The sequence below is a fragment of the Terrapene carolina genome, unplaced genomic scaffold, assembly GCF_002925995.2.
Source record: "Terrapene carolina triunguis isolate 2854851 unplaced genomic scaffold, T_m_triunguis-2.0 Scaffold210, whole genome shotgun sequence".
Classification (NCBI taxonomy): domain Eukaryota; kingdom Metazoa; phylum Chordata; order Testudines; family Emydidae; genus Terrapene; species Terrapene triunguis.
This window is the reverse complement of record NW_020664561.1, coordinates 52250154-52276420: the sequence shown is the minus strand read 5'-3', so window position 1 is coordinate 52276420 and position 26267 is coordinate 52250154. Positions and strand designations below refer to the sequence as shown.

At 37.3% G+C, this 26267-nt stretch overlaps 1 protein-coding gene across 6 annotated transcripts in view; it reads left to right on the top strand.

Annotated features, from left to right (window-relative positions):
• LOC113405038 (cysteine protease ATG4C-like) overlaps positions 1-8141 on the top strand; it is a 32915-nt gene extending 24774 nt beyond the window's left edge. For 4 of the 6 annotated variants that reach the window (XM_026655419.2, XM_026655418.2, XM_026655417.2 and 1 more), the window contains 2 exons: positions 2003-2122; positions 6663-8141. In XM_026655419.2, the coding sequence (XP_026511204.1) occupies positions 2003-2122; positions 6663-6833 (291 nt within the window). In that variant the 3' untranslated portion in view covers positions 6834-8141. Of the gene's footprint in view, positions 1-2002; positions 2123-3148; positions 3321-3371; positions 6201-6662 lie in introns of those variants that run through there. The other 2 variants (XM_026655422.1, XM_026655421.2) reach the window with 2 other exon arrangements.
• Positions 8142-26267: the final 18126 nt, after the last annotated feature.

Here is a 26267-nt window from a genome sequence, read left to right as displayed (position 1 = left end):
TCGATCCCGGAAGTGCTCGCCATCGACGCCGGTACTCCAGCTCGGCGAGAGGAGTACGCGGTATCGACGGGGGAGCCTGCCTGCCGCGTCTGGACCCGCGGTAAGTTCGGACTAAGGTACTTCGAATTCAGCTACGTTATTAACGTAGCTGAATTTGCGTACCTTAGTCCGAAGTTGGGGGTTAGTGTGGACCAGGCCTTAGGGTGGATAATAGCTTGTTAGCTTTCTCTGTAGGAAATATTTTCAAAATTGACAAATTGTCCAGAATAAGTTGGAAATCAATCCACTCTGTATTGGCTTCTAGAATCCATTTGTTGGATGAATGAAAAAAAATATGCCTATCCACATCTCTCTGTGGTAGTGACTTTCACAGCATTAATAAGACTTCTCCTGAACATACTACAAAACTTGTCTTAAGATGTTCCAATACCACCTTTAATGTTACTGTTAGAATGCTTTTCTTAAAGCAGACTCCCAATATCTTACTTTGATTAACTGTGAACTGAATATAATATTTGGGCAGTATTAGGGAAAACACAATAAATAGGTGTAACAGTCTTGCAGAAATATAACTTGCTAGTCTTTATTGATTTTGTAACAAAATTTAATGTAAAATGTAAACTGTTCTATTTGTAATTGGACCAGTCAGTAGTAAAGAGCAGTACATGCCAATAGTGTACAACTACCACAATGAGAAACACCTTAAAATTTTATGTAGCAATCTGTACTCTTGCCAATCTGCTTTTTACCCAGCTCAAAAATGAAAAGTAGGGAGGTGTTAGGAAGAGGGATTCTACACCAATAGAGTGTTGGATATTAACTTGCTTTGTTGCTATTTCTGTAGAGTCAGGTTAGAACTTAACAATTGTTATTTTGACACATGGATAAGCTAACTGAGTTTGTGCCTGATGCACAGCTACATATGTATTTCATATTACTTCCTTTCGTATCGGTCACTTGGGAAGAACTCCGAGAATAAAATACTAGTCCAGTCTCAGTAGAACATGAAATGTGGAGCGTTAAGATTTGTTAGATTTAAATACTAAGCTATTATAAGAGGATTATTAGTGATTTAATGGAGGGTCTGGGGTATGGATATCTCTGGGTAGTAGTAGGATACAGAGCCTTACCCCTTTAGATCACTGACTGCAGCCTAGATCAGTAGTGACCAAATGGTTTAACCATCAGGTGGCTATACTGTGACATGTGAAATGAGTTAATGACTTTTGTCCAGCTCCAATAAACACAAAACCAACAACTGTTACCCATGTTCACGCTCTGTAGTAATTAAATGGGCATGGAGACTGAAGTGAACTACCCTATATGTATTCTTTCTAGATCTGGGTGAAGTAGTGGGGGGGAAGTTTGCACAGCTATTGCTCGTAGTTTCCATTTCAAAGGCTGTCAATGTGTCATCGATCAGAAGAACAAATTTTGCATTTAAAATAAAAATCCTTATGTGTGTAAAATATGAAGTGGTTTTTTGTGCTTGTGGTATATTGTAGTACTCACCCTTTTTTTTTACCCATTTCTCTTGCTAATGAAAATATATTCCATCATTTTTCTTTTAGGGAGGTGTGGGGGAAATGGGAGGTGGTGGTAAAGCAATAATTGTAAGAGTTCAAATACTGCTACAAATGCACTTTGCAGAGGAGCATTCACCTTCTCTACCTTGGGAATATTCATAAAATGCTTTCTAGAGCCTCCAACTTTTGACAGATTTCACATCCTTTTTTGGACTGGCATTAATGTGGCCTAGTGTGGAAGTTTGGTAAATAGAATATAAACAGTACTATGTGATCTTATGAATGTCCAGGGATGCAATAACTTGAATGTTTTGGGGAACAGAAATAACTTTAAAAACTTGTATGGGTTTTGGAGCATATGTGGCATGGTGAATTATATGTTAAAACCATTAATAGAAAGGCAAGTGCATTGATATCTATGCCTTCCTCATGTCTTTAAAATATCTTTTAAAATGTTTTTATCTCCATAATTGCAGTCATTTCACTGTCCTTCCCCCAAAAAGATGTCATTCAAAAACATGGATCCTAGCTGTACAATAGGATTTTATTGTAGAAACATGCAAGACTTTGAAAGAATTTCTGAAGAAATAACTAAGGTAAGTGTTGAAATTATGAAATTAATATCTGTCTGATACTCACTATAGTATGTACTATATATATTAAGGATAGAAAATACAGTCTTAAATATACTAAATAGAACCCATCCTATTCTAGAAATAGGGGTTATTGATGAAGCACAAACATACAAGAATTCTAGAATATTTTTACATCCCATAATATGAACATGTAAAGTCAAAAAGGAGAATAACTACCGTAATTGTGTGTTAAGAGATGAGATGATGAATATAAGAGACAGACTGAAACATAACAGATACTACACTGGTTTCTAGACTCAGTATAAGATTATTCCACTAGGTGGCACTATTGAAATGAAAATATTTTTGCAGACAGCACCTTTTACAGTCATTGGATTGTCTTCTACCTGAAGAGGAATTTTTAAAATGCAATCCATCCCTTGGAGATGAAATTTTTAAGAAATGGAAATATTTGAGCAAAGCAAAACTGTGCATTATTTCTTGTTAGTATAAGTGCTTTTTTGATTACATTTAAAGATAAAGCAGTGTTTTTATGACTTGAAAGCATTGTTTTAAATCAGCAAAGCAGGTATCATCCAGTAAACCTGCCTAATCATGTCCATTCCACTTTAAGAACATAGGAATAGGTTTATTTAGGTAGGTTTGAATTTAATTGACAGATGTTTTCTTCTAGACTATTGCAGTGTATGAATGCCAATAATGTGATATAGTGCTAATGTGTGTTGTGTTAGCTATGGTACCAAACAACCAAATGTTTTATTATCAAAAATTGCCTATAAAAGGATTCAGCAATAACAAAAGATGCATCACAATATTATTACATGTGCCATAATGGTTTTCACGTCTGTGCAAGGAATTAAGGCTTGTACAACATTAGAAAATATAACTTTCTATGTAAGTGATAAATATTTTTATTAGATAAGGTATGAACCAATAAGTAATATCCAGATTTTAAACTTAGTAACCACATATTGTGGTCAGTAGATTTTTGGTTAATGCTGAAGTTTTTTCTTTTGTATGATTCAGACATGGAGGACTAGAAAGTAGATTTAGAGGACAGGCACTCCAAGCAATAAAGACATGGAATGAAAGTTTATAAAGCAAAGTTTCATTACATTTAGTTTATCTGCCCTGCTGTGTTTGAGAGGAGATTTAAGAACATGACAGAATAATGAATGAGAAATTGAGATATGTAAGAACCTTCTCTTATTATTTTTTTTTTTTCCATTGTCTTCCTCTTAAATCTCAGGCCAGGTGAATTTCTCTCCCCATCCATTTGTTGGATGCTCTGAAACAGCATCTAGTTTAATGTCAAAGGAGCTGATTTTAGTCTTAAAACTATTTTACTAGCATTTTGGATTGGGGCTCTTTAATATTAATATGATGACATCAATGTAAGTATACCCCAAAATAGATTATGTATTTTCCAAAAAAAAGAGTAAAGTTTTCATATGAATATTGTGTGAAGAACAACCCTATTGTCATTCTCCAGTCTGCCCCATCAGTCTGTTCATTTTTCCTGCTCTGCCTCTGACTACTACTTTTCTGTTCATTTATTATCACTTTAAGAGTAACTTAATGCCTTGAATGGTAGCACAGTGTACTTCCGAGTGGGGACACCCAGGTTAGGTTAATGAAGGATTTCCGATTCTTGCTTCTGTGGCAAGTGACGTAATAGGGTTCTGTAGACCCAGACTCTGAGACTTGCTACTACTGGTTTTAAAACGCAGTGTAGATATACTCTTGAAATCACAAAAAATAAAGTTGTTAATCTTTGAAAGTTAATTACTGACCGTGTACTTTAAATTTTTACAAAAATTATGAAATGTAGCTAAATTCCTGTTTTGGTCAGAGAGAGAGAGCAGTGGTTCTCAGGCTGCAGAGCTGTTTTTATCATGCTTTTGCAGCATCTCATAGTTCACTCAAGCAATGATACTTCTGGTTCAGGATAAAGCTTTCCCTGTGTGCGCGAGTGTGTGTGTTTTGTAAGCCAACTAAATTGAAAAACAAACAGCTCTTTGAACACTATTCAGTTACTTTGTTCATGTTTTTTTAGAATGGGTGTTTCTTTGGTAGAAATGCAACAGTGATCAAATTTGTATGTGAAACCAAAAAAGGGAGGTTGTAAAAAAAATATACATGTTTGAGAACCACAGGGATTTATTCATTTGGAAGTGTGTGTCCTCTCTGTTATCTGTATCCATTGAGCAGATACAATAGAAATAAATGCTTTAGAAACATTGCAGTTGGTTAATGGGACTCAGTATGTCAAATTAATGAGATCTCTTCTGATAATTGTCTCCTGTTCACGTGAACGTCTGGGTGGAAGTATCTTATATAACAAATGTTATGTACATACACACTTTTGCATTAACTTTTTTGAAAGCTAGAATACTGATTAAGAAAACCCACATCCAGAATTTGCCCATTGACTTGGAAGGTAGTGGTAGTCCCTGAGTGATATGCAATTTGGAAATAATTGCTCATTTTAATCAAGTTCCATACTGCAATTGTTTCATGATCAGCTTTCTGCTGCCTTTTCTAGTTGACTTTCTCTTTCTCTCTAATCTTTTATAATTTCCCTTAGTATTTAGTACTCGAAGAGGTGTCAGAATAGGGGCTCTAAAGAATGAAATCTTCTGTCATCTCCCATGCTGCCTCATTCATGTATCTCAGTCCTGACATAGAGGGACCACCTTTAAGGGTGAGACAGTGGTTCAGTCTCGATACTTCTTTGGCTTCTCTGAAACTGTGGTGATGGCTTTTGTGTTGCAGACACATGTCATTTAGGAGTTGGACTATGTGTACTAACCCATTTCACAAGCCACCAAACAGCTGCCATGTGACTGTCAGTTGCTACTGACCTAGGTCTGGCTTCATCTAATGACCTAGTGATGAAAGGCTCTATATAAAATTACCCAGTCCCCTGAGATCTACAGTCTTTCTTCTTGTCTAAACTTTTTTCTTTCTTCCCCAGTACTCATTCTTTTCTTTTTCCCTTTTCATTGCCTTCTGCTCATCTCAGTTGTCTGCATGTCTCTCACTTTCTCCTTGCCCTACTCCCCAGGTTTCACAGTACAATAATAGAATGAATTTAAATAGTCTAGAATAAAGTGGAAAATTGCAGAGCACAGTAAAAATTGCAGAATCTGATTTTACTTGGAGCATAATTTTCCAGTGCCTTTTTTTTTTTTTAAATAGCTCATACTGCTTAAATATCTATTTAAGTTTTTTAGTGCTTCAGATTGTTTCTCATTAAAACAAATTATTTTTGGAGTTCATAGTTTGATCACTTCAATGCAGGTTATATCTGTAGACTAATGTAGCTTTGCATATACTATAGCTGTGTATTGAGATTTACTGTCAAAGGTGATCAGCAATTTTTTTAAACTTCAGTGGGTGTTGAATCCCTTAAATAAACAGTGGAAAAGACATTTAAGCCCTTTTGTATATGGGCCAGTAACACTTACTATTAAAACTTTTTATTTGTACCTGTGACTGATCACTGTTAGCATGAATAGCTTCCTTGATAGAGGCTCAGCTTCCTAGTCTCTGAGGAGACAGGTGGTATGTCTACACTTTATTGTAAATCCAGGTCTGTGGGACATGGGCTTGTGGACTCGGTATTTCCAAGCCCATGATTGAGTGTCCACACGGCATCATAAACCTGGGTTTACAATTGCTGGACCCTGGTCTCTCAGCCATGCTAGTGCATCCATACTGCATTGCGCAGACCTTCTGACTCCAGTCTGCAGCTTGAGCTGCATCTACTCTGCAGAATGACAGAGCTTGGACCTGAGTCTGAGGAATTTGGACTCTGACGCACCCTACTGGCAGGGCCTTAGGACCTGGGACCTGAGTGTTTGCTGACCTGAGTCAGACTGATTTGTGTGGGAACTGACGAGGGGCTTGAGCTCAAACCTGAATCAGAACCCAAGCTTAGTGTGCAGTGTGGACATACCCAGGGAGGTTTCTGGCATGTAATTAAAAGCTGTCTGTTAGCATTTTTAGTCCACTGTCAGATTTATCTGCTCTTGAGCTGGCTTATTTCCCTTAAATGTATATGTTTAAACTTAATAAAAATATTGATAGCTATAGGTTCTCTGTTTCTGCCATAAAAATGCTTCCAGAAATTCCAGAAGGTGCTAACGTGCCCACAAATCCTGCTTGCAATTCAAGAGATGACAGAGGATATGAAGACTGTTCTGCAACTCATTACACATGAGTGGAAGCTAATGGAGTTCTGCATATGTGTAGTGGTTCAGTTCGCCTGTGTGGAACAAGTTGCAAGATTGGGGCCTGAAACTCCAAGTGTGGCTATTGTTTCATGAGGTGGCTGAGTTAGAAACATATTTATTTACCAGAAGAAGTGGGCTATTGAGAGTCTGTGCAGTGTTTTTATTCTAATGTGACAAATGAAAATAAAAACAAATATGCATGTTGCAAATTATGTGCGACTGTAATTAGATCAATACACCCCGGGACTGTACCCCTTCATTTTCAATTAACAGTTTATCCGGTATGTTATCTTGCATTATAGATGCTGAAATCTTCATCTAAGGAGAAATATCCCTTGTTTACTTTTGTAAAGGGTCATTCTAGAGACTATGACTTTGCCTCCAGTCCACTCCATGAAGAAAATGACCTTTTCTCCGAGGAGGAAAAGAAAAGATTAAAAAGATTTAGTACAGAAGAGTTTGTCTTGCTTTAAGGATATTTTACAGTAGGGTATTGGCAGCTGTCCAGGAGAACACTTGCCCTTTAAAAAAAATCACACAACACAAGGCAAGCAATATTGAAATTGATCTATTTTCATAAAGATTATAATGTCGTATATGTTTGGTCTTTAAAATGTCACTTATAAATGTAATTAATTATTTTTGTTTGTTCATTGATAGTTGGATGAATATGATGACACTTTTTGCTAGTGAAGACAGACAGCATTGTTTAGAGCCAGACACAATATAGCGTGGATAGGTACCATACATGCCCTCCTTGTTAGCTCTGCCAATGAGCCTAAATCTTGACCTGCAGTCCCCACTGCTGTTCCATTCCTGAACAGTCTGCCAATTATATGGTGGTTTTGTGGTGTGGACATGTCATCTAGTTTTGAGACTACTGGATTGTTTCCAGTTGTAAGCAAAACTTGAATCTCGGGCTCCTGAAGAAAAAGCCATGTTCATTTAATCTATTTTGCTGCCTAAGCCCCTATAATGGTTAATAATGTAACCATGAGATACCTTTCTAGCATTGCACTACTCAAGATGTAACTTTGATATATCAATAGTAATTGTTAGCTACAATCCAGATGCAATTATATAAGCAGAATTGTGAGTTAAGGTACTATTTAGCAATATGATTTTATAATGGCTACTCATTAAACTTGCTGTTGAACCTTAATATCAGGAATGAATATAAAGTATTGGCTTTTCCCTACCATTTTTAAAGGTTATGTTATTAATATTAACTGCAACCAATCAAAGCAGATAGACAGTTATTAAATGGGAGCAGTGTTTGTTTCCTGTCTCGACAATATAATTGAGACTTCTGTTCCTACCCAGGCAGCTTCTAAATCAGAGCATAAAACAGCAAATTGGGGGTAGACAGTAAATATTCTGGGATATGATCTTCTGATATGTGTCATTACTATACATTGCTTTTGGTGATTTTAGATGTAGAGAACATCTAGCAAATATCTACATGAACAGTTTCATGCTTTAACAAAACAAATTCAGAATTTAAAATACACATTTAACACTGCCTACAAATTTAAAAATAACTTTATTAAAGGTGTGAGATTAAATGCATGTACTGATGAACTATAATGGTAAATTTCTCTTGTTCGAATTGTTTGAATTCTGGATCTAAAAAAATATTGAGGTATTGAGGCAAATACTCTGTAATAAGGCAAATTTTACTGTATTGTAAACCAGCTATTAACTTATTCTAAAGTGCCATTTAGGCACAGAATGCATAAATGTTGTCTACCCAAATAATAAATATTCTGTGTATCACTAAAGTAATTTTTTCCTTTTATAAGAACGGAGATTAGAGTTACTATTAGGGAGATTTTAGGCAGATCTGGGACAAGCGCATGTTCGTACCAGAGTTGAATTGTTCATTTTCACATTTGTTCATTGAGTTATCTCTCAAAAAAAGGGGGATTATTTTTCAGTTTCATTTTTTTTCATTTAAAAAGAATTTCTTCAGTTGATTGGATATGGTAATCTCCTTATTAAATAATATTTTTAATCAGTGTAACATTACTTTTAGGTCCTGCATCTACATAAGGAATCAGTCGGGGCTGATCTTATTTGTATTTTTTCCTTAATAATCTGGAAGTAGTAGTAAAATTAACGTGTTAATGAAATGCAGATGCTAATTTGGGTAGAGTTGTGAATACTAGTGAGGACTAGAAAATATTGTAGATTTGAGTTTGGCTTGCATTTTTCTAATGATATTTTTGCTATGGAAAAATAATGCAAAAAATAAATATTAGGGAGTATGTCCAGAAAACAAAACTACTGAACAAGACCTATGTGAGATAATGGACAACAAATTAGACATGAGCTTGCACTGTGCTTTAACACTTCAAAAAAAAACAAAAGAAAGAAAGAAAGAAAAAAGCCAATGCAATTCTGGGCTATGTATCTAGACACTCATCTCATAAAACAGGGAGGTAATAATTGTTCTTTCTGATCTCATTGACACTTTCCTTTCTGCTGCCTCTTTGCCAGGAAGGTATTAACAAATTAAAGTTCACTGAAGAACAATAAAAATGATCAGGGGCCGGTAGGCACGGATTTAAGGCAAATTAGCAAATATGTATGGCTTTGTTAATCTATTACTAAGGGGAGGGCATGACACTTTACAAATATTTAATGTATAAACACTGGTGAGGAGACGAGGAATTACTTGGGTGGTACAAGGGCATATAACTTTCTGAAATAGGATGAAACCGAAGGGAAAATTTCATACAGGAGAATATTATGATGTGTAATACTCACAAGGAAGTGTTGGAAGTCCCATCACATGTGACTATTGATACCTGACTGACCCAAACACGAACAAATGTACAATAAGGAATAATTATGCGTAAGGTGAACTAGATAAACTAACATCCCTCCCGTTTCCAATTTCTATTACTGTAATAATAAAAAAATAAGTTTAGTATGCCTAAAAGGCTTTAATGCATGGCCGTGGGGAAATTTAGGCTTGAAATTAGACGAAGGTTTCTAACCGTCAGAGGGGTGAAATTTTGGAACAGCCTTCCGAGGGAAACGGTGGGGGCGAAAGACCTCTCTGGCTTCAAGATTAGGCTAGATAAGTTTATGGAGGGAATGGTTTGATGGGATTACGGGATTCTAATCAATTAGGCAATAACGGCCATCGCTGGTAAAATGAGGGTCTGGCTAGAGAATCTTGCCTGTATGCTCGGGGTTCTGCTGATCGCCATATTTGGGGTCGGGAAGGAATTTTCCTCCAGGGTAGATTGGCAGTGGCCCTGGAGGTTTTTCGCCTTCCTCCGCAGCATAGGGCAGGGGTCGCAAGCTGGAAAATTCTCTGCGACTTGAAGTCTTTAGATCACGATCTGGAGACTTCAACAGCAGAGTTAAGGGAAAGTGGGGGGGTCAGCTTTTGTGGCCTGCATCATGCGGGGGGTCAGACTAGATGACCATATTGGTCCCTTCTGACCTTAAAGTCTATGAGTCTATGAGTTTACAAGTAACTTTTTAAGCAAGGAACCAAAAGTGACATTAATTTAGTGAATATTTTTTTAAGTGGATACCCAGTAGACTTTTTCCTGACTCTATGAAATACTTAGTTTTGACCATGAGGAATAAATATGCTCAGTAAATATTACAATAAGTCTGTATGTAAGCAAGTATGCACATAAAACATCACACCTCCGTTAAAAGAAATGTCCCTCCATTTCCTATTAGAGGCCCCATTCTTTACAGCAGTAACCATAACTGAGCTGCTAGTCTGATGTCTCAGGTTTGTCCTATGGTGGATAGCTAATAAGCAGAATTAAATTTTGAAACTGGAGTGGGTTTGAGAGGGATGAACATTTTTGCAAAGTGGGAAAGATTAGGTTTGGTATTTAAACTAAAACAAAATTATCTGGGCTAGGTAACTTTATACATGTTTCATCTAAGAGTGAATCTGTTTGCCACAATTATAGACTTCAATTCAACAAGCCATTTCAGCACGTTTTAACTTTAAGCATAGTACTTCCTGTTTTTAATAAAACCTTCTTGCTGCAAACTTACCTACAAATGGATTATAGGTAAAAGTGCTTACTGCAGTTCAGTGCAAGTAACTTTTAACTTAGTATGCTGACTTAAGGATTGCCATTTCCTCCTCCTTTGCTCCATGGCGGAAGTCACACTTACATCACAAAATAAAACATGCACGTAACCACACAAGCTAACTGTGTCTATAGATATGCATGTAAGGATGATTTTATGTACATGAGAAGAATGGATTGGCGTTCTGACTGCAAATAGAAATAATTTTATTGTAAATAAATGTTAAACATAAAATTTATGTTTGTTCACATTGTTCTAGGATCTGTAAGAACATTTTCATTTCTTACTCTTTTATAACTTGTGAAGAAGACTTAATGGTTGAAATACCTTAGCTAACTTAATTTTAATGATAGACCTTTTGTTCAGTGTATATTTATGATAGATAGGAAAACTTGCATTGCAAAACTATCAACAATGTTAAGACAGCTGGTGGTGATGATATTGGGTCCTTTAGTCTACCATGATAGTGTGGCATTCAGAGCCAGCTGCACAAATTTGTTAAAACTAGTAGCAATTTTTAGTTACCTTTTCTCTCACTCCTCCAACTTCCATCTTGTTCCTTTTTCCATGTTGGTGATTTAGGTAAATGCCCCAAAATCTGTGTAAATAAGCATCTAATAAGGAAGGGGGAATGGGGGTCAGAAATGAAAACTGGGGAATCTTTTGAAGGAGGCATGGGGGATTTAATTATAATTCTATGGTACTTCTTGGAAAAAGTAGGGCAGTCCAGGCCAAATTCCAGCTTGGGTACTTAGGGAAGAATTTAAGTTTTCCACTTGTACTTTCAATGAAATACTGTGCTTATTTCTGGCCTTAAATTTTTTTTCACCCATCCCTCTTGGTCAGATCGCTTGCAGCCTCTGTTCTATAACCTCTCTTCCCTGTATTCCTGGCCAATTTGATCTGTTACCATGGATTTAACTATCATATCTATGTTAGTGACTCCTGCATGTCTTTTGCTACCCATGACATTTCACCTTTGGTGGTCTTCATCTCTACCTGTCTACATAGTTTTCAAAATGCCCTATACTAAGCCTCACTATTTTAGAAATACAGCTAGTTTCATTACTTTTCTGTGTTGCCCATAAAGCTAATTATGTAGGTCTTGAACCTAATAGTTCAAGATTCTAACTCCTTCCATTCTTACTTTCTGATTAGATCCCATTGCCCCAGTGAAAAATGGCTAGGGCACAGAAAGAAGACCTAAGGACTTCTGACGCATTGGTCTGGAAAGCATTCTAGTATATTTCCTGACTCCAGGACAGGCAAGCTCACAGGTTGTCCTCATCCCTGAAGGTCCATGTACAGTGGTGACACAAGTTAAATTACCAAGTTACTAGAAATTAATGTTTTTCTGTAACTACAGGGGACTTTAATTGGAAACTATGTTAATCGCATAGTAATTATCTTTACTTCTACTGCATTATCTCCTGAAAACTGTGCAATTAATTTGTGTCATCACTGTTACTGCTGCTGCCTTCAAACACAAACCAACTGTGCATTAGTTACTCACACACCCAGCAGTGGCCTATATTCTTAAGTGACTTATACAAATCATTGACTGATTAGTTACTTGCTTTCTTGATGGGCCCAGCCTCTCAATATCATGGAATGTGGCAAATACGGGCATCGTTTAAATAGGTCTGTTCTTTCCCCACCCAATAATTGTTTCTGCTGTTCCCTTTCTTTTTTTGGGGGGGAGGGGGGCATTTTTGTTTATCAAGTCTAATAGCAGCAGGAGTCACCTCTGCCAGATCTTTCAATAACTAGCTGGGACTTTGTCTTCTGCATCTAGCCAAAGGCATATGCCTCCATTTATCAAAGTGAAGTGAAGTCTTGGGGTTGTCTTCCACTCATCTCTAGATGATCAGTGACCACAACCCCTTTTTCCACCAGCTTTCTATGAAAACCTGGTTCTGATGGCCCATGTGTTTTGTCACCACCAGTCTGGATCACTGTAAAACACTATATCTAGGATTGAAGGTGGATGCAATACAGAGGGTCCACTTTTGTGACTGTGCACCTACCTACTCAATGAGACAGACTACCCATCATGAGCACTTCACCCACGTGTTCCACTTTCTGTTGGTTCCCAGTCTGTGTCCAATATCCATTCAAAGCCATGGTCCTGATCTTCAAAGGCATCTGTGGGAGACCACATCATTCAGGATTTACCAAGACAACTGATCTATGGGACAGTGCACCTTTCAAAGCACCAAGACAAAGCATACGAGAGCCAGAAGTGGTCATCTTGGTCAAGGGGATACACAGGTAGAACAAATTTCCAGAGGAAATCTAATTAGGCCAGAGTCTGACTGCTTTCAGGACATACTCCAAAACCTTGCTGTTTGACAAAGTATTTCCATCATGATAGGCAGGGCCAATCAGAGGGGGGCAGGAGAAAGGAGGGCCATTTGGCCTGGGCCTCAAATTTAGACACTTGTTAATTTTTTGGCATTTGATAAGTTTTGCAACTTTTTTATGCACATCCCTATTGGACCAGAAAAGCATTTGTTAAATTAAAAAAATTCCAAATTATGTCTCTCTCTTCTTTTGGTGCCTTATTTTGTTTTCATGTGTCATCATTTTTTATTTTTATTATGGCTCAGGGCCTCAAAAGCTGGAAATAGCAGAAGTGAGCATGAAAGGAGGACTAAGACTAATGAGCTCTCTGCTTGTGAAATGACCATAGAAATCTGTATGCGCAGCTGTGTATTAGTTTTACAGCAATCAACTGTGTTAGGTTTGGATGGTTGGGTCCTAATTTCTTATCTTGTTAAGCAAAGAATTTTTCAGCCCAAGCAAAGTCTTGTGAATTTTTAATCTCTAGACATAAGAAGTGTTGTTCATGGATATCATGATGCAATCTTAATTGCTGAAAGTGTGGCACTAACATGGGGGAGCATGTTTGTAAATTATGTTAATTACAGTAGAGAATGAGCTCACTCTGGAGACCTGATTTATTTCCAGGAGTTATTGATGACCTGTAAAATCAAATGGTGAGTGAGTTATAATGGTCAATAATAGCAGAAATGAACATAAACAGCATGTTTAAAGTCCAGCCCACCTGGTGTTCTGTTTATGCATCGTTTGTATTGATGAACTATTTTTGTGTATGTGATGGAGCAAATAGTCTGTGGCTGCAGTACCAGGATCCCCCAATAGGGGCAGATTGTGCTTGATTATTTTAAGGTCTCCCAATCCATGAATTATCCATGATTAGGATGTGATTTTTAACAAATTTGTTCATTTTTCACAATTATTGGACAGCTAGGCCCTGATCCAGCACTGAACACACTGTGGTTGCAGGGTGAGAGTATAGAATGTGTAACAAAATTTTACCTTGTAGTTTGGTTGTGAACACCTCATTGATTTTCATTTACACTAAGGGCTATTTACACTTCTATGACTGTGTAAACTAGTTACACCCTTTTTAAAGCCCCTTTATAGCATCACAGTCATGTAAAAGAGCCTTAAGCTATGTCAACACTAGAGACCTTCCAGCGGCACAGCTGCACCACTGTAAGGTTTCCTGTATAACCGCTCTATACCGATGCGGGAGAGCTCTCTGGTCGGCCTTATTAAACCACCCCAAATGAGCGGCAGTAGCTATGTTGGTGGGAGAGCGTCAAAAGTTTTACCAACAAAAGTGCTAGTGTAGACATAGCCTTAGTGTAAATGAAAATCAGGACCTGAGTAGCTGCCATTGGACCGTACAATTAGTCATCTTCATCAGATGGTATTTTCTGTTTCCTCATTGGATGATAAAAGCTTTATAAACAAGAGTCCCTTTCCCAGTTTGCAAGCAATCCATGGGCTGTCATATTGTTTGTCTACTTTGTGAATAGTAAAAAAGGCTTTTCTTAATGGTCGCAAGATCGCTTGTGTGTGAAAGCTCTTGGATGTTTATTCACACGAAAATTCACGCTGGTTTTGTTTTCTGCAAACGCTCTTTCAGATTAAAAACTTACTCTGATGTTTATGAATAAAAGCAGTTGTAATTGCCATCAGAACAAATCAGCGGGTTTTTTGTTCTTGTTTGTTTAAAGCAAGAAGATGAACAATAAATGTTTAGTGGTTTTTGCCTACCTCTAGCATGAGTGTGTATGTGTGTGAGCATATGTTAACAACCAGGGCTTTGTGAGTTCTGTGCTTAATACAAATTAGAGTAATACATATACAGTCTTTCCTTCTGCTCACCTTTTAGGCCCTGATCCCGTAAGCTGGTCTGCTCAAGTGAACCTCTATATCCATTTAAATTAAGGGGCATGTGTGCAGGCTAAAGGACTACACATGCAAAGCAGCTTGCAAGATCAGGGCCTTGATTAGATCTCAGTGGATAAGGTTATCCAACTTAATGGGACCTCTGCTGAGCAAGGGTTGCAGGTTTGGGCTCCTATCTTAGACAATAAGAGTTGGCAATTTATTGCAATCCCATAGTTGCTGCAGAGTGGTACTGAGTGAATGCCCACAATTGTTTTATTGGTATGTGCTGACTTAGTGGAGCAAGGTTGAATAGATTCTGTTTTTCAGGAAGTTGCGGGGAGGGAAGGAATTGTTGTTGCTGTGCATCAGTCAGTGGCTGTCTTAATTAAATAAGGAAGATGATCTTCATTTTTAAATGTAAATGTCAATTCCACTTAAAGACAATTTAAAAAATCACTGCAAAATAATGCAAGGAGAGCAGCGTAGGATGCTTGAATTAGCATATTTATTTATTTAATTTTAAACAAAGTGGGAAGTTTCCTCTTTGGTTTGCCCTGTCTCCGCTAACAACTAGGTCGATTAATAAATAAACTGAAGAAGAAGAAGAAAACCCCTCTATGTAAATCTAAAGAAACATTTAGAAAGAATCTTATTAAAAAACAGGAGAACTAATTCTCCAAAGTTGTTACCTAATAAACTGGCCAACTTTAATCCTTAAACTGGGACAATTGAGAGTTACTTGTATTTTATGGCGGGCCACTCTGATTTTTTTTAAGTGCCTCTCTAAAGCTTGCAGTGTGGGCATCTGTTCCAAGAGTTGCTGTGCTTTCTACCCCTAAAAATAAATGAAATAATCTGACAGTTGTCTGCTTCAAGATTTACCAGCACCCTTAGGTTCATAGTAGATTAATTTGAAATCGGTGCAAAGGTTTTAAAATCTACACAGTATTGTGATAATCCATGTTTAAACACCATACAGTGGTATCTGGCTACCTTAAATTAGAAAAGGTCTGAACCAAAGGTGTGGATCAGAATTTTGTAACTCTGTAAGAAGCAGAATCCAAATGCTGGATCTGAACATACCTGAATTTACAGATTTGAAATTCAAACCCTAATTTTGCCGGTGTTTCAGGGTGTTGGGATGCAGCTGGCAACAGAGCCAATCATGGGCACTGAACTGAAATATGAACCTGAGTCTAGATTTTTTCAGCCCTATTTCTCCTTCCAATGAGATGGGTAAGAAGACATTAAATTTTACAGCAGCTGTGAAAAGCAGAATGAAGTATTTGCAAAACACAGCAAGCTGATGTCTTGCAAATATATGAAGTTCTTTGGCCTTCATAGCTCAACCAGTGGTTTGTTGTTTTCATGCTAATACAAATTCTTGTATTAATAAGAGCACGGCCTTGGGTTTCTTCATCCGTATGGGAAAAAGTTACTTGTCTGGTGGTAAACAAAGAACAGAAGAATTGATTCACTGTCTTCAATTTTAAAAAGATGGTATGAAGCAATAGTGGAGCAATTTTAATTGTAACTATGTAACACTTGCGATCAGTAAGATCATTTGTGTTCTGTTTTTAGGAATTGGGGTACTAAAGAGTACATAGAGCATTAGAAATGCAAAACATGACCGCATGTTCTCAGGATTTTGTCAGTGCTACATGAAAGAGCGCTTGTGCTGGGATGCTCAACTCTGAGGGTATTCTCTGTTTAGTGTGTATTTACAGAGATGTATGAATATTTGATTAATGAGTCATGGTCTCTGGAGAAATTTAATAACTGTACTGCTGTACAAAGCCAGCTCCTTAACTGTTAACACAGCTGCCAATAGTGTCATTGACACTGAAGCCCTTTCTGCATCTAATATATTCTGTGGAGTAAATTCCTTCATTACAAGGGGATCTGTGGGACACATTATTCAGTTATCTGTTTTGAACTGTTACAAGCTCAATTTACAGATCCTGATTTGTAAAGATTTTTCCAGTGGAAACAAGCAGTGACACATGAGCTGTAAAACAGCAGTTTTATGTGGTTATGTTTTCACAAAAGTTAGTTGGAAGGTCAGATTTACAAAGTGTTGTTTTAAAAATTTCTCTATTATAATAAGGTCTGGGTACAAAGTATTATTACCTGCAACATTAATACAAAGTTTGTATACTATAAAAGCATGTGCAACATAAGAATGAATTACAAATGTGGGCGTTAGTGGGTGTGTGTGTGTGTGTGTACATATCTGTATTTGTACAATCCAATAAATAAAAATTGAAGTTAGCAATACTTAAAAAAAATGGAACTAGTGCATCGCAGATTGATTCTAGTAATCCTTACTCACCTGAGCAATGAATTCAGTGAGACAACTCTGGTGAAAAAAGGCTCTTTTGATATTATTTTCAGAGTGAGGTGCTAGTTGCATTTTTTTTTTTTAAATATGTCAGGACAGATTCATTATTAAATTTTTGTTCAATACTTTTCCAGAAATAATTCACTCTAATTTTACCATTGTCTCCATTTTTATTTCTAATATCTGTGAAGACATCAGTTCTTACTTACAAAGTTAGGTGGATATTTTAGTGGTGTTACTTCAGTTAAACTACTTTAAATAATAGGGGAAAATGTCAAAAAAAGATAAATTTAGTGCCCAGGCTTTCACTGGAAGCTTTAACTGCAGGTTAGAATTATACATGCTATGCAGAATTTCCTGCAACACTTCTCCTTAGGGCCACAATGCATTACAGCAGACGTATAATGAAGCTGCTATAAAATCTCTGGTAATTAAGGGGGATTTGACAGTAATTGCAACAGTGAATCAACTTAATTATTACCTGCTTCAAAGAGAGCTAACCTGATGTTATAATCTAACCTTTTCTACTTTTAAAATGAGAGATTAAACAAGTATATGTAGCATTTAAGAATTAAATCTGTTGAGATAGAATTCTATTAATATACTTTATTATATTATATATACTATATTATACAGTATGTACTATATATAAAGTTCTTCTCCTTTAGTTGCTGGGTACATATAATATGAGTAAAAAGCAGCTAAAGGAGAAGAACTATCATCCAATGATTTAGAAACACACAGCGTGTGTTCGTTCATATAATAAGCGGAACCTTAGCCCATGTCTCTGATGCAACCCTCTTCTTGACTGTTAACAGTATAAAACCCATATAAAGATCTTTGTTATAAAATGCTACAACACACGGAAGTCTAGTTCCTTGAAGAGCCTTGTAAAGGAGACATGGTGAAGGTACTGTATTTGTGGACTGAATTTTAAGCAAACTATGCTGAAATATATTTCAGATGCACTGTAAAACCACAAAAGCAAGGGGATGCTGGCTCGAGGATGTCAGAGCACTATTGTTTACACTCCAGTTGTGGCATTCACAATGCTGTGAGATTGTATGTAGCTTTTACAAATGTGTAAAAGTGTACACAGAATAGTTAACTTTCCTTTGGTCAAAATTGGTCAGATCCTTTTGGTTCACTCCCTCTAGGGCACCTGGCATTGGCCACTGTCGGCAGACAGGATACTGGGCTGGATGGACCTTTGGTCTGACCCAGTATGGCCATTCTTATGTTCTCATGTAATGTGTAACCTGGCCACGTACTGGGAGGAAGACTGTTGACATAGGAACATATTTTAACTTCCTTTTCAATATTTTATCCAATTCTAGTATAATGACATTGTCAGCAAATAACAAACAACAAAGCAATGTGGTTTAGAGCTCTTTGGGCTGTGGAGCAGACAGGTTCCAGCCTCAAGGAGCTTCCAGTCTTCTTACCTTCATAAGCTCTTCACATAAACATCAAGGGAGAAGTAGATCCTATAATGACACTATGAGCTCACTGATGTGCATTAATAGAAAGGATGAGTTAGTGACGAAACATCAGGGGCTTGATCCAACTCCTTTTAATATCAATGGACTCTGAGACAAGTTGGGTTGGGTCCCAGGTTTGCATATCTTGAAGTATACGTTAACTTTCTGGAGGACAAGTTCAAATCCTGGCTGGTCAACCCAGCTTTCCATCCTTCAGAGGTAGAAATATTGAGTTGCACGTGGTTAACCAAGTGTTGGTCTTTTGGAATAGACAATCAAAAAATCTTTCTTCATAGATTTTAGACAATCTTCATAGATTTTAAAGATCCCATAGCATCTCACATAAGACTAACGGGTTGCCTAGAGGATATTAACCAAAATTTTCCTCCCTGCCTCTCTTGCAGGGTGCTGCCCTAGCTGATTTCTATCCTTCCCCATAGGGGTAAGAGCATTTAATCAGTGCTCTATGTACGTCTAGTATGTGAAGCACCTTGGAGGATGAGAGGCACAATATGAAATCAAATAGTATTCTCCAAAAGCAACAGAGAATTGGGCACAATTATGATGAGGATGATGAATGTTTTCCATAGCACTATCCACACCAGGATCACCAGCCACAGAAACTAACAAATTTAGCCTGACAACACCCCGGTGAAGTAGGGATTTTACAGATGAAGAAACTGAGGCACAGAGCTGTTATGACTTAAAAACCACGTGTTCTTGGAATCACACAACTACTCTGTTATTGTTTACATCTGCTTGTTAGGTTGTGGAAAGATCATCAAAGAGATTGTTTGTTTGTTTGTTTTGTTTTGTTTTTTCTGGTGCCATAAAATCCTGCCACTTACGATGTTAGTTTTTCCACTGTAGCCCTCAGTTTTCAGTTATTTGATAGCTTGACCATTTCAAATGGCTAGCTGCTGAAAACATTCTCAACCCATGTAGCGGTTCCATGGTTTGTGTGAAAACACCAGTTTTTCATGCACATAAAAGGAACTTAAATTAACTGCATGGCACTAAAAGGGCAAGTCTGTGATATTGCCATTCTAAAACAACCGTCTCTGGGACTTGTGGTATTAGCAGAACGCAGTAGTTAAATCTGTATCCTTCAAATAAGACTTAAAACATGTACAATAGAAATAACTGCAATAGCTTGTTTCAGTTTTGTTGTTTCAAAATTCTAGTGCTGTTGCTGCCCGATGACTGGCAATTAAAAAAAAAAAAAAAACCTCTGCTAGGCTCTGCCTTCTGTTTAATAATGGAATAACATCTTAACTGTAGCTTTGGAACTCTGTCTAGTCCCCATAGCTACAAAATAGCTAGGGCCTGCAGGCTACAGGATAAGTTCCTGTGGCAAAATAGAAACAGTAGCATAGCCCAAGCTCTAAAAGCCACCTTCAGTAGAGAGAACTGAGCCACAGTCCCTATGCTATTCATATCTGGTACTGAGGCTTCCCCCTTATGCGATCGGGCAGTTCCCAGTCTGGAGAATCCCTTTACCATGCCTGTAAATCAAGAAAGAGTAAGGGAACCTGTTCAAGCACAGCCCGCAAGAACGACTATGCTGTGGCATAATATACTCAAATAAAGCACCTTCTGTTCTACTACCTATCAAAGTGGCCTTGTTTATTTTACTTACATAAAATCTTCATGCCCCCCACCAAGTGATAGGGGGCACGTCACGATATTAAAAAGAAGTGCCTGGGTGGCTCAATGGTGCTGGTACTACTTATTAACTGCCATCACCTGCCCCAGATAGCAGCGAAATGCCTGACTAAACAATTGGACCTTTCACCCTGCCCTGAAAGGCAGCAATCCTCAGGCTCTGGGGGCTCATCAGAGGAAGTGAATTCCAAAAGCAAGGACCCCCTGCTGAGAACACTCTGCTGAAGAGACCCAGAAAGGTTTATCCCAGAAACTGACCCTACATGTGCCCCAGTTTTTAACAATATGCAGAAAGGGGTGATCTCTTAGATTACAAGGGATCAAACTGCCCAAGAGACTGGGGAGAAATCTCAGTGACCACAGCCCCTCCAAAGTGTAGTCATAAGATAGGTAGAGACCTGCATCTTCAGCCGTCATAACTCCTATAAGATTCACTCTAGTCTGTAACTTGGTAGCACGCAATGGAAACTTTAGAACATTTCCTAGAATTCGCTTGTGCATATAGGGTGACCAGATGTCCCGATTTTATAGGGACAGTCCCGATTTTTGGGTCTTTTTCTTATATAGGTTCCTATTACCCCCCACCCCCTCCTGATTTTTCACACTTCCTGTCTGGTCACCCTATGTGCATAGCAAAAGCTAAATATGTGCTCAGATGCTTTTGGTCTCTCTAGTGGCATCAGTGGCTTCCTACTCATATATTCATGGGGGGGGAAGTGGCAGACTTTTTAAATAACAAATTTTCACTGGTGCCTTTTGCTATTTTTACAGTGCATTTTAACATAAATGAGAGATTAATGTAGGAAAAAGTACATCAGGTGCATGCTCAGTAACTATTTTTTCATAACGCTTTAATGGATTCAGGGTTGAGCGCTACTAAAATCTGGATTTATTAGAAATGCTCCGTGCATGTCAATGGAGTTTTTCTCATGAATCTGGATATTTTACATTATTTCAATAGAGCTGACCCTCTGATTCATTAGAAATGCTCCAATATAACCAATGGACCATTTCTAATGATTCTGGTTTTACAGTAAATCCAAGGGTCAGCTGTACTGAAAACAATGGTACTAACCCCTAGGTTTATTAGAAAAATGCTTGTGTCTCAATGGAGCATTTCTAATCAATCGGATAAATAGGAATCCTGCACCCAAAAAAAATCCCCTCTGTTGGTGAAACAGACCCATGGATTTGTTGTTACTGCCATTCTTTAAAAAATACAGTAGGACTTTTTTGTACTTTCTAGTGAAATTCCCTCTCTGTTCTACTCACTTCTCTGTGAGGTAGAGGAGTATTCTTAGAAGAAGAAACCAAAGCACAGAGAAGTGCTGTGAGTTGCTCAGAGCTGGGATTAGAACTTGCGAGTTCTTGACTTTTTAATCATGCAGATGGTTGGAGCACACCTCTCTCTGCCCTCTTCCCTAGATGCTGCGATGGGAGCATCATCGCTGGTCATCCCTGCAGCAAGTTCATCCCAGTCCAACCTGCAGCTATGGCGCTAGATCAGACCCTTAGGAACCTGCACGTCCTTCATCTTTCCCCCTAATTGGCCTAGGCCCACTGAAAAACTCTATTGAAATGCATGGACTGTCCATCATGTCCGATCAATGGGAAGATGCAAGGGGCAGTCTTAGGCACCACTCTTCACTGGGACAACCAATAAACTTGTTCCCCTGAACTGTGGCCCCCCCCCCTTTGTAGTGGGACTTGGGGTGGTAATTGCAACTGTCTGGGCTGGAGAGGGGGAGACCCCAACTTCCTTTTTTGGGGTCTCCCCATGACCTTCCTCCCTGGACAATCGTTCCCCTGTATTCAGGAGGGTCCATTTCTAAGGAAAGAGAACTCAAACCCCAGCTAACCGAGCAGTGTGTGTGTGTGTGTGTGTGTGTGTGTGGACGCTGCTGATGCCATCCCAGAAGAGCCATGATGGGGTACTGGAGTGAAAGAACACACACCTCCTTCTCCTCCCCCACCTTCCCAAACAGCATCCTTTCCTGGGAAGCTCTGATATTATTATGTGACTCCAGGAGCAGGGACCCTAGTCATGGGCCTAGAAAGCCTATGTAGTAATCCAGCCATAGAGGTAAAATTGTATGTGTTTTGGGATGGGGCTTCTGCAAAATGCTGCTAGGTAGGTTGAGCCTACTAGGATTTGTGAATGAAAGGAAAAAAACAGTGAGACAATTGTAATTATTTCAGGTTTGTTTATCAAATATTTTTTAGTTGAACTGATCCTATACAGACACACATGTTTTACTAAGATTCCACTGAGGTAAAAAAAGCACTGGTAATGAATCCAGATTCCTTGTCCTCTTTGTGTGAATTACAAACCAGTCTAGTCCCAGACTGAGCAATATTCTAGCTCTCCTTGTCACACTCTAGGAAATTCACTGAGCAACTCATCTGGAAAAAAAAAAAAAAAAAAAAAAAAAAAGCTGTGGTAGTGACAAATCTGCAAAAATGGAAACTCCTCTTTAAAAAAGATTAGCATAACTTAGTTCTCTCTTTTTAGGAAGCTAGATGATTTTACCTGGCTGTGAATGTTGAGAAATCCAGTCTAGAGCCAAAAGAAAAAGATTCTGCCCCGAAGTTGCTAAAATTTTGTGCCTCTGCCTAATGCTTGAATATATGATTCATGTATTCCCTGAATGTGGGAAGACATTGGCCCTGCCTATGATGGTTACTGAGAGTCCAGCATAAAGACTGAGTATGAATGAGATCACCCTTGATTTCCTTGTTTCTTGGCACTTTTGCTTCCAGTTCAGTTGTCCTCTAAGTGATAAGGCCTTTACTGAAGAATGTAGATCCTGGTGGGAATATACTTGGTCAGGGGGATTATAGCAAAGATAGCAATGTGATTTCAAGCCTTTTCCTGCCCTAGAGGCATTCGCAAAATCACCAACAGGCAACCTCCCCCTACCCACTCAAATGAGATACAGCAGTTTATCATGTCAAACCTCACTGCTGAGCGCAGTGTCTAGGGCCTCTGGCTGTCAGAGGCAGGATTTCATCTTGGGGTCCCTAAGGCCAAATAGAAATGTTCATTTATGTTTCTTATTGCCTGGCCAAACCTGTGTGTGCTTAAAAAAGTTTAAAAAGCTGACCCATGTATTAATGGGGCTCAGAAAAATACCCAACAAGTGAAAATGTTAAATACATTTTTTTAAACAAAAATGCATTTTACTCTCTCCTTACTTCTTTTGCATTAGTTGCCTATATGATATGGTTCCTTCTGTGGTACTAGTTCTTGAAATGAATCTCTCTTATTGAAACCTTGGAAGCAATCCAATTTGAGATAAATATTAAAATATTGTTGGACAATCTGGTTCATAGACCAAACTACATAGAGGTGTGTGTGTCTATAATGAAGTATGTGTGTGTATAAATATATATTATATACACTATCTGTATACAAAGTTTGTGTGTGTATATATGTATATTCAAGTTATATCCATTTAAGTATTTGTATGTGTATATAATATACACACACACACACACATATATATGTGTGTTCAAAATGTGTGCATAGATGCACATATACTTGAGTTGTATATGTGTTTATATATTTATAGACTTGGAAGGATTAGATTTTTATTTGGTAAATGTTGGAAAACATCAATTTCACCGTACACCCACAAACCAACAGAAAAAATTTCATATCAATATAATAATAGTTATTTACAGATAGGCAAAGTAAGAAAAATGCTGCTTGACAACTTATTAGAGTTTGATTTAAGGATATTAACTTTGTGGACATCACATGTCAAAATATTCAATTTGTGTTATACAGCTTTAACTTTTTGAATTTCAGCATCTAATGTTATTAAATAATTGTCACCTCTCCATTGTGTGACACTCCCCCATAATTCCCCGCAACTTTGAAAATTTAGATTGATAAAAATAGAAAAAAAAAGCTTAAAACCCATAATTCTGTGCAACTGTGAAAATTTAAATAGATAAAAATAGAAAAAACACTTAAAAATAAATATTGATATTATCCGTCAAAATTATAAAAACATAAAAATTGAATTCTGCCAAGCCTATATATTTGTGTGTATCTATATTATTATATACATTATATCTCTATGTACAAAGTGTGTATATATGCATATATATTTGAGTTATATTTGTGTGTGTGTCATATAGAGTATGTCTGTAAAATATTTACTATAGTGTGTGTGCATATGTGTATTCATAGTGTATGTAAATTTGTGTAAGGTTTTTGTGCAACCATAATTTAATCCTCTGTTCAAAATTTATTTCAGCTCACAACGTGAGCTCTTTGAAACAATGTTAATTGTTTCAGAACCAAAATCATTGATGATAACTCTTTTAGGAATTGTCATGTTGTCTATAAATATTTAGCAACTGGATTGCATTTGCCAGTGTAACCCTGTATTACAGATGAAAAGGTAGCATCTGCTGAAATTAAAAGTGGCCACATTTTCACTGTAGCTTAATTAAATGCCAAAATTTATCTACATTAACAACAAAGTGGTGAAATTTATTGATCAATTCACATGATATAAGTTGACAAATGGCCTCAGCAATTTCCATAATTTTCTACACGTGTTAAAATTTGTAATGAAAAAAGAATACTATATTAACATTAAATGTAAAATGAAAGGGATATTTTGTAATGGGAGCTAACGCCTGGGGCAGTGTACTTTGTTTTCCATGCCTTGTCCAGGCATAGGCTGCTTGAGCTGTGTACAGATGGGTCTCTGACAGTCCTACAGCTGTTCTCCTAATTGTCCATTAAGTGTTCTATTGATTCTCTGATTCAAAGTACATGTCTTTCAGCTCAAGCTATCCTGTGAAGTGGCAGGCACATTCCTTGTAGAATGACAGAGCTGCTTGAAACCTAAAAATGTGGGCTGCCAGTTTCAATTGAGCATCCTGCTTTCAAAGGAAAAGGCTTGGTTAAAGGAGCTTTGTAATAGCTGGTTAGGTTTTAGTTTCTAAACTTTTAGCATCAGTCAGTTAAAGCAGCAGCAACATGAAGAGTTTTAATTCCTTGTTAAACATGTACGGATTGCACCTGGCTGATAAAGGGCTGTGAGTATATCAATGCTTGCTAACAAGTGATTAGGCTTGTTTAGCTGTATGCAGATTTTTTTTCCAGACCCCTGACATGCGCAAAGATGTTCTCTTCTCATTTGACTTGCAAGTTCACTTTTTGCATTTTTTTTAAGCGAGATCATCGGCAATTCCAGATTATGCCAGTCAGAACCCTGTTTAAAATCATCTTCCTTTAATCTGAAAAGTGAAAGATAAGATGCATATCTGTTCCAAGGACCATAAATCTTCAAAGAAACAAATAGCCATAGATAAAACTGTAAAAGTTATTTAGTTCTCCACTGAAAGAGGTTTATTAATCTAAAATTTCCAGTCCATTGTGTCATGATTTGGTTATCACACTGTATCTCATTTCTTGCAATTGTATGAGCCTTGTATCTCAAGCAAAGAGATGATAGCCCCATAGCTTAAACTTTATCAATTGAATTCAGATATATCTCCATCTCTAAGCAGATAAATAAATAAATAAATTGCAACATAAAAAATACCTTCCTAAACAGAGATTTGGATTGTGCAATGTACAGATTTTTATCTAGAATTTTTTTACCCATATTTGTATATATTGATTTTGTAATTAAATAAGTTTAAATTTCCACTTACTTTTTTTTAAAAAACAGAAATTTAAATTATAATTCTCCATATAGAATAAGCAAACAACAAGGAAATGTATATGAACTCCATTATAACTTACTACTTAGAAACCATCTATTAGTTGTGCAAAAAGTGAGCTTTTTCTCTATAACTGAAATTACAAAATGGCCCTGTATATTTTTCTAAATATATATATAATTTAAATGAGACATGAAACTGTTTCAGATAAAACTTATAATAAGGAGAGTTGTTTCTGTTCAAGAAGATTTTTATCCGTTATAATTAAAGAAAAAACACTCTCCAGTGAATGTTTAAGATATGCTTATTCTTTAATCATCCCCCTTATATTATTCCCCATTTTAGTTTTGCATTGTACCTAGCAAAATTCACAATCATGGAAGATAACACATTACTTCGACCCATCAATCAAATTATTCAGAGCCTTTTAATTTAAACCAGAATCTTGCTCC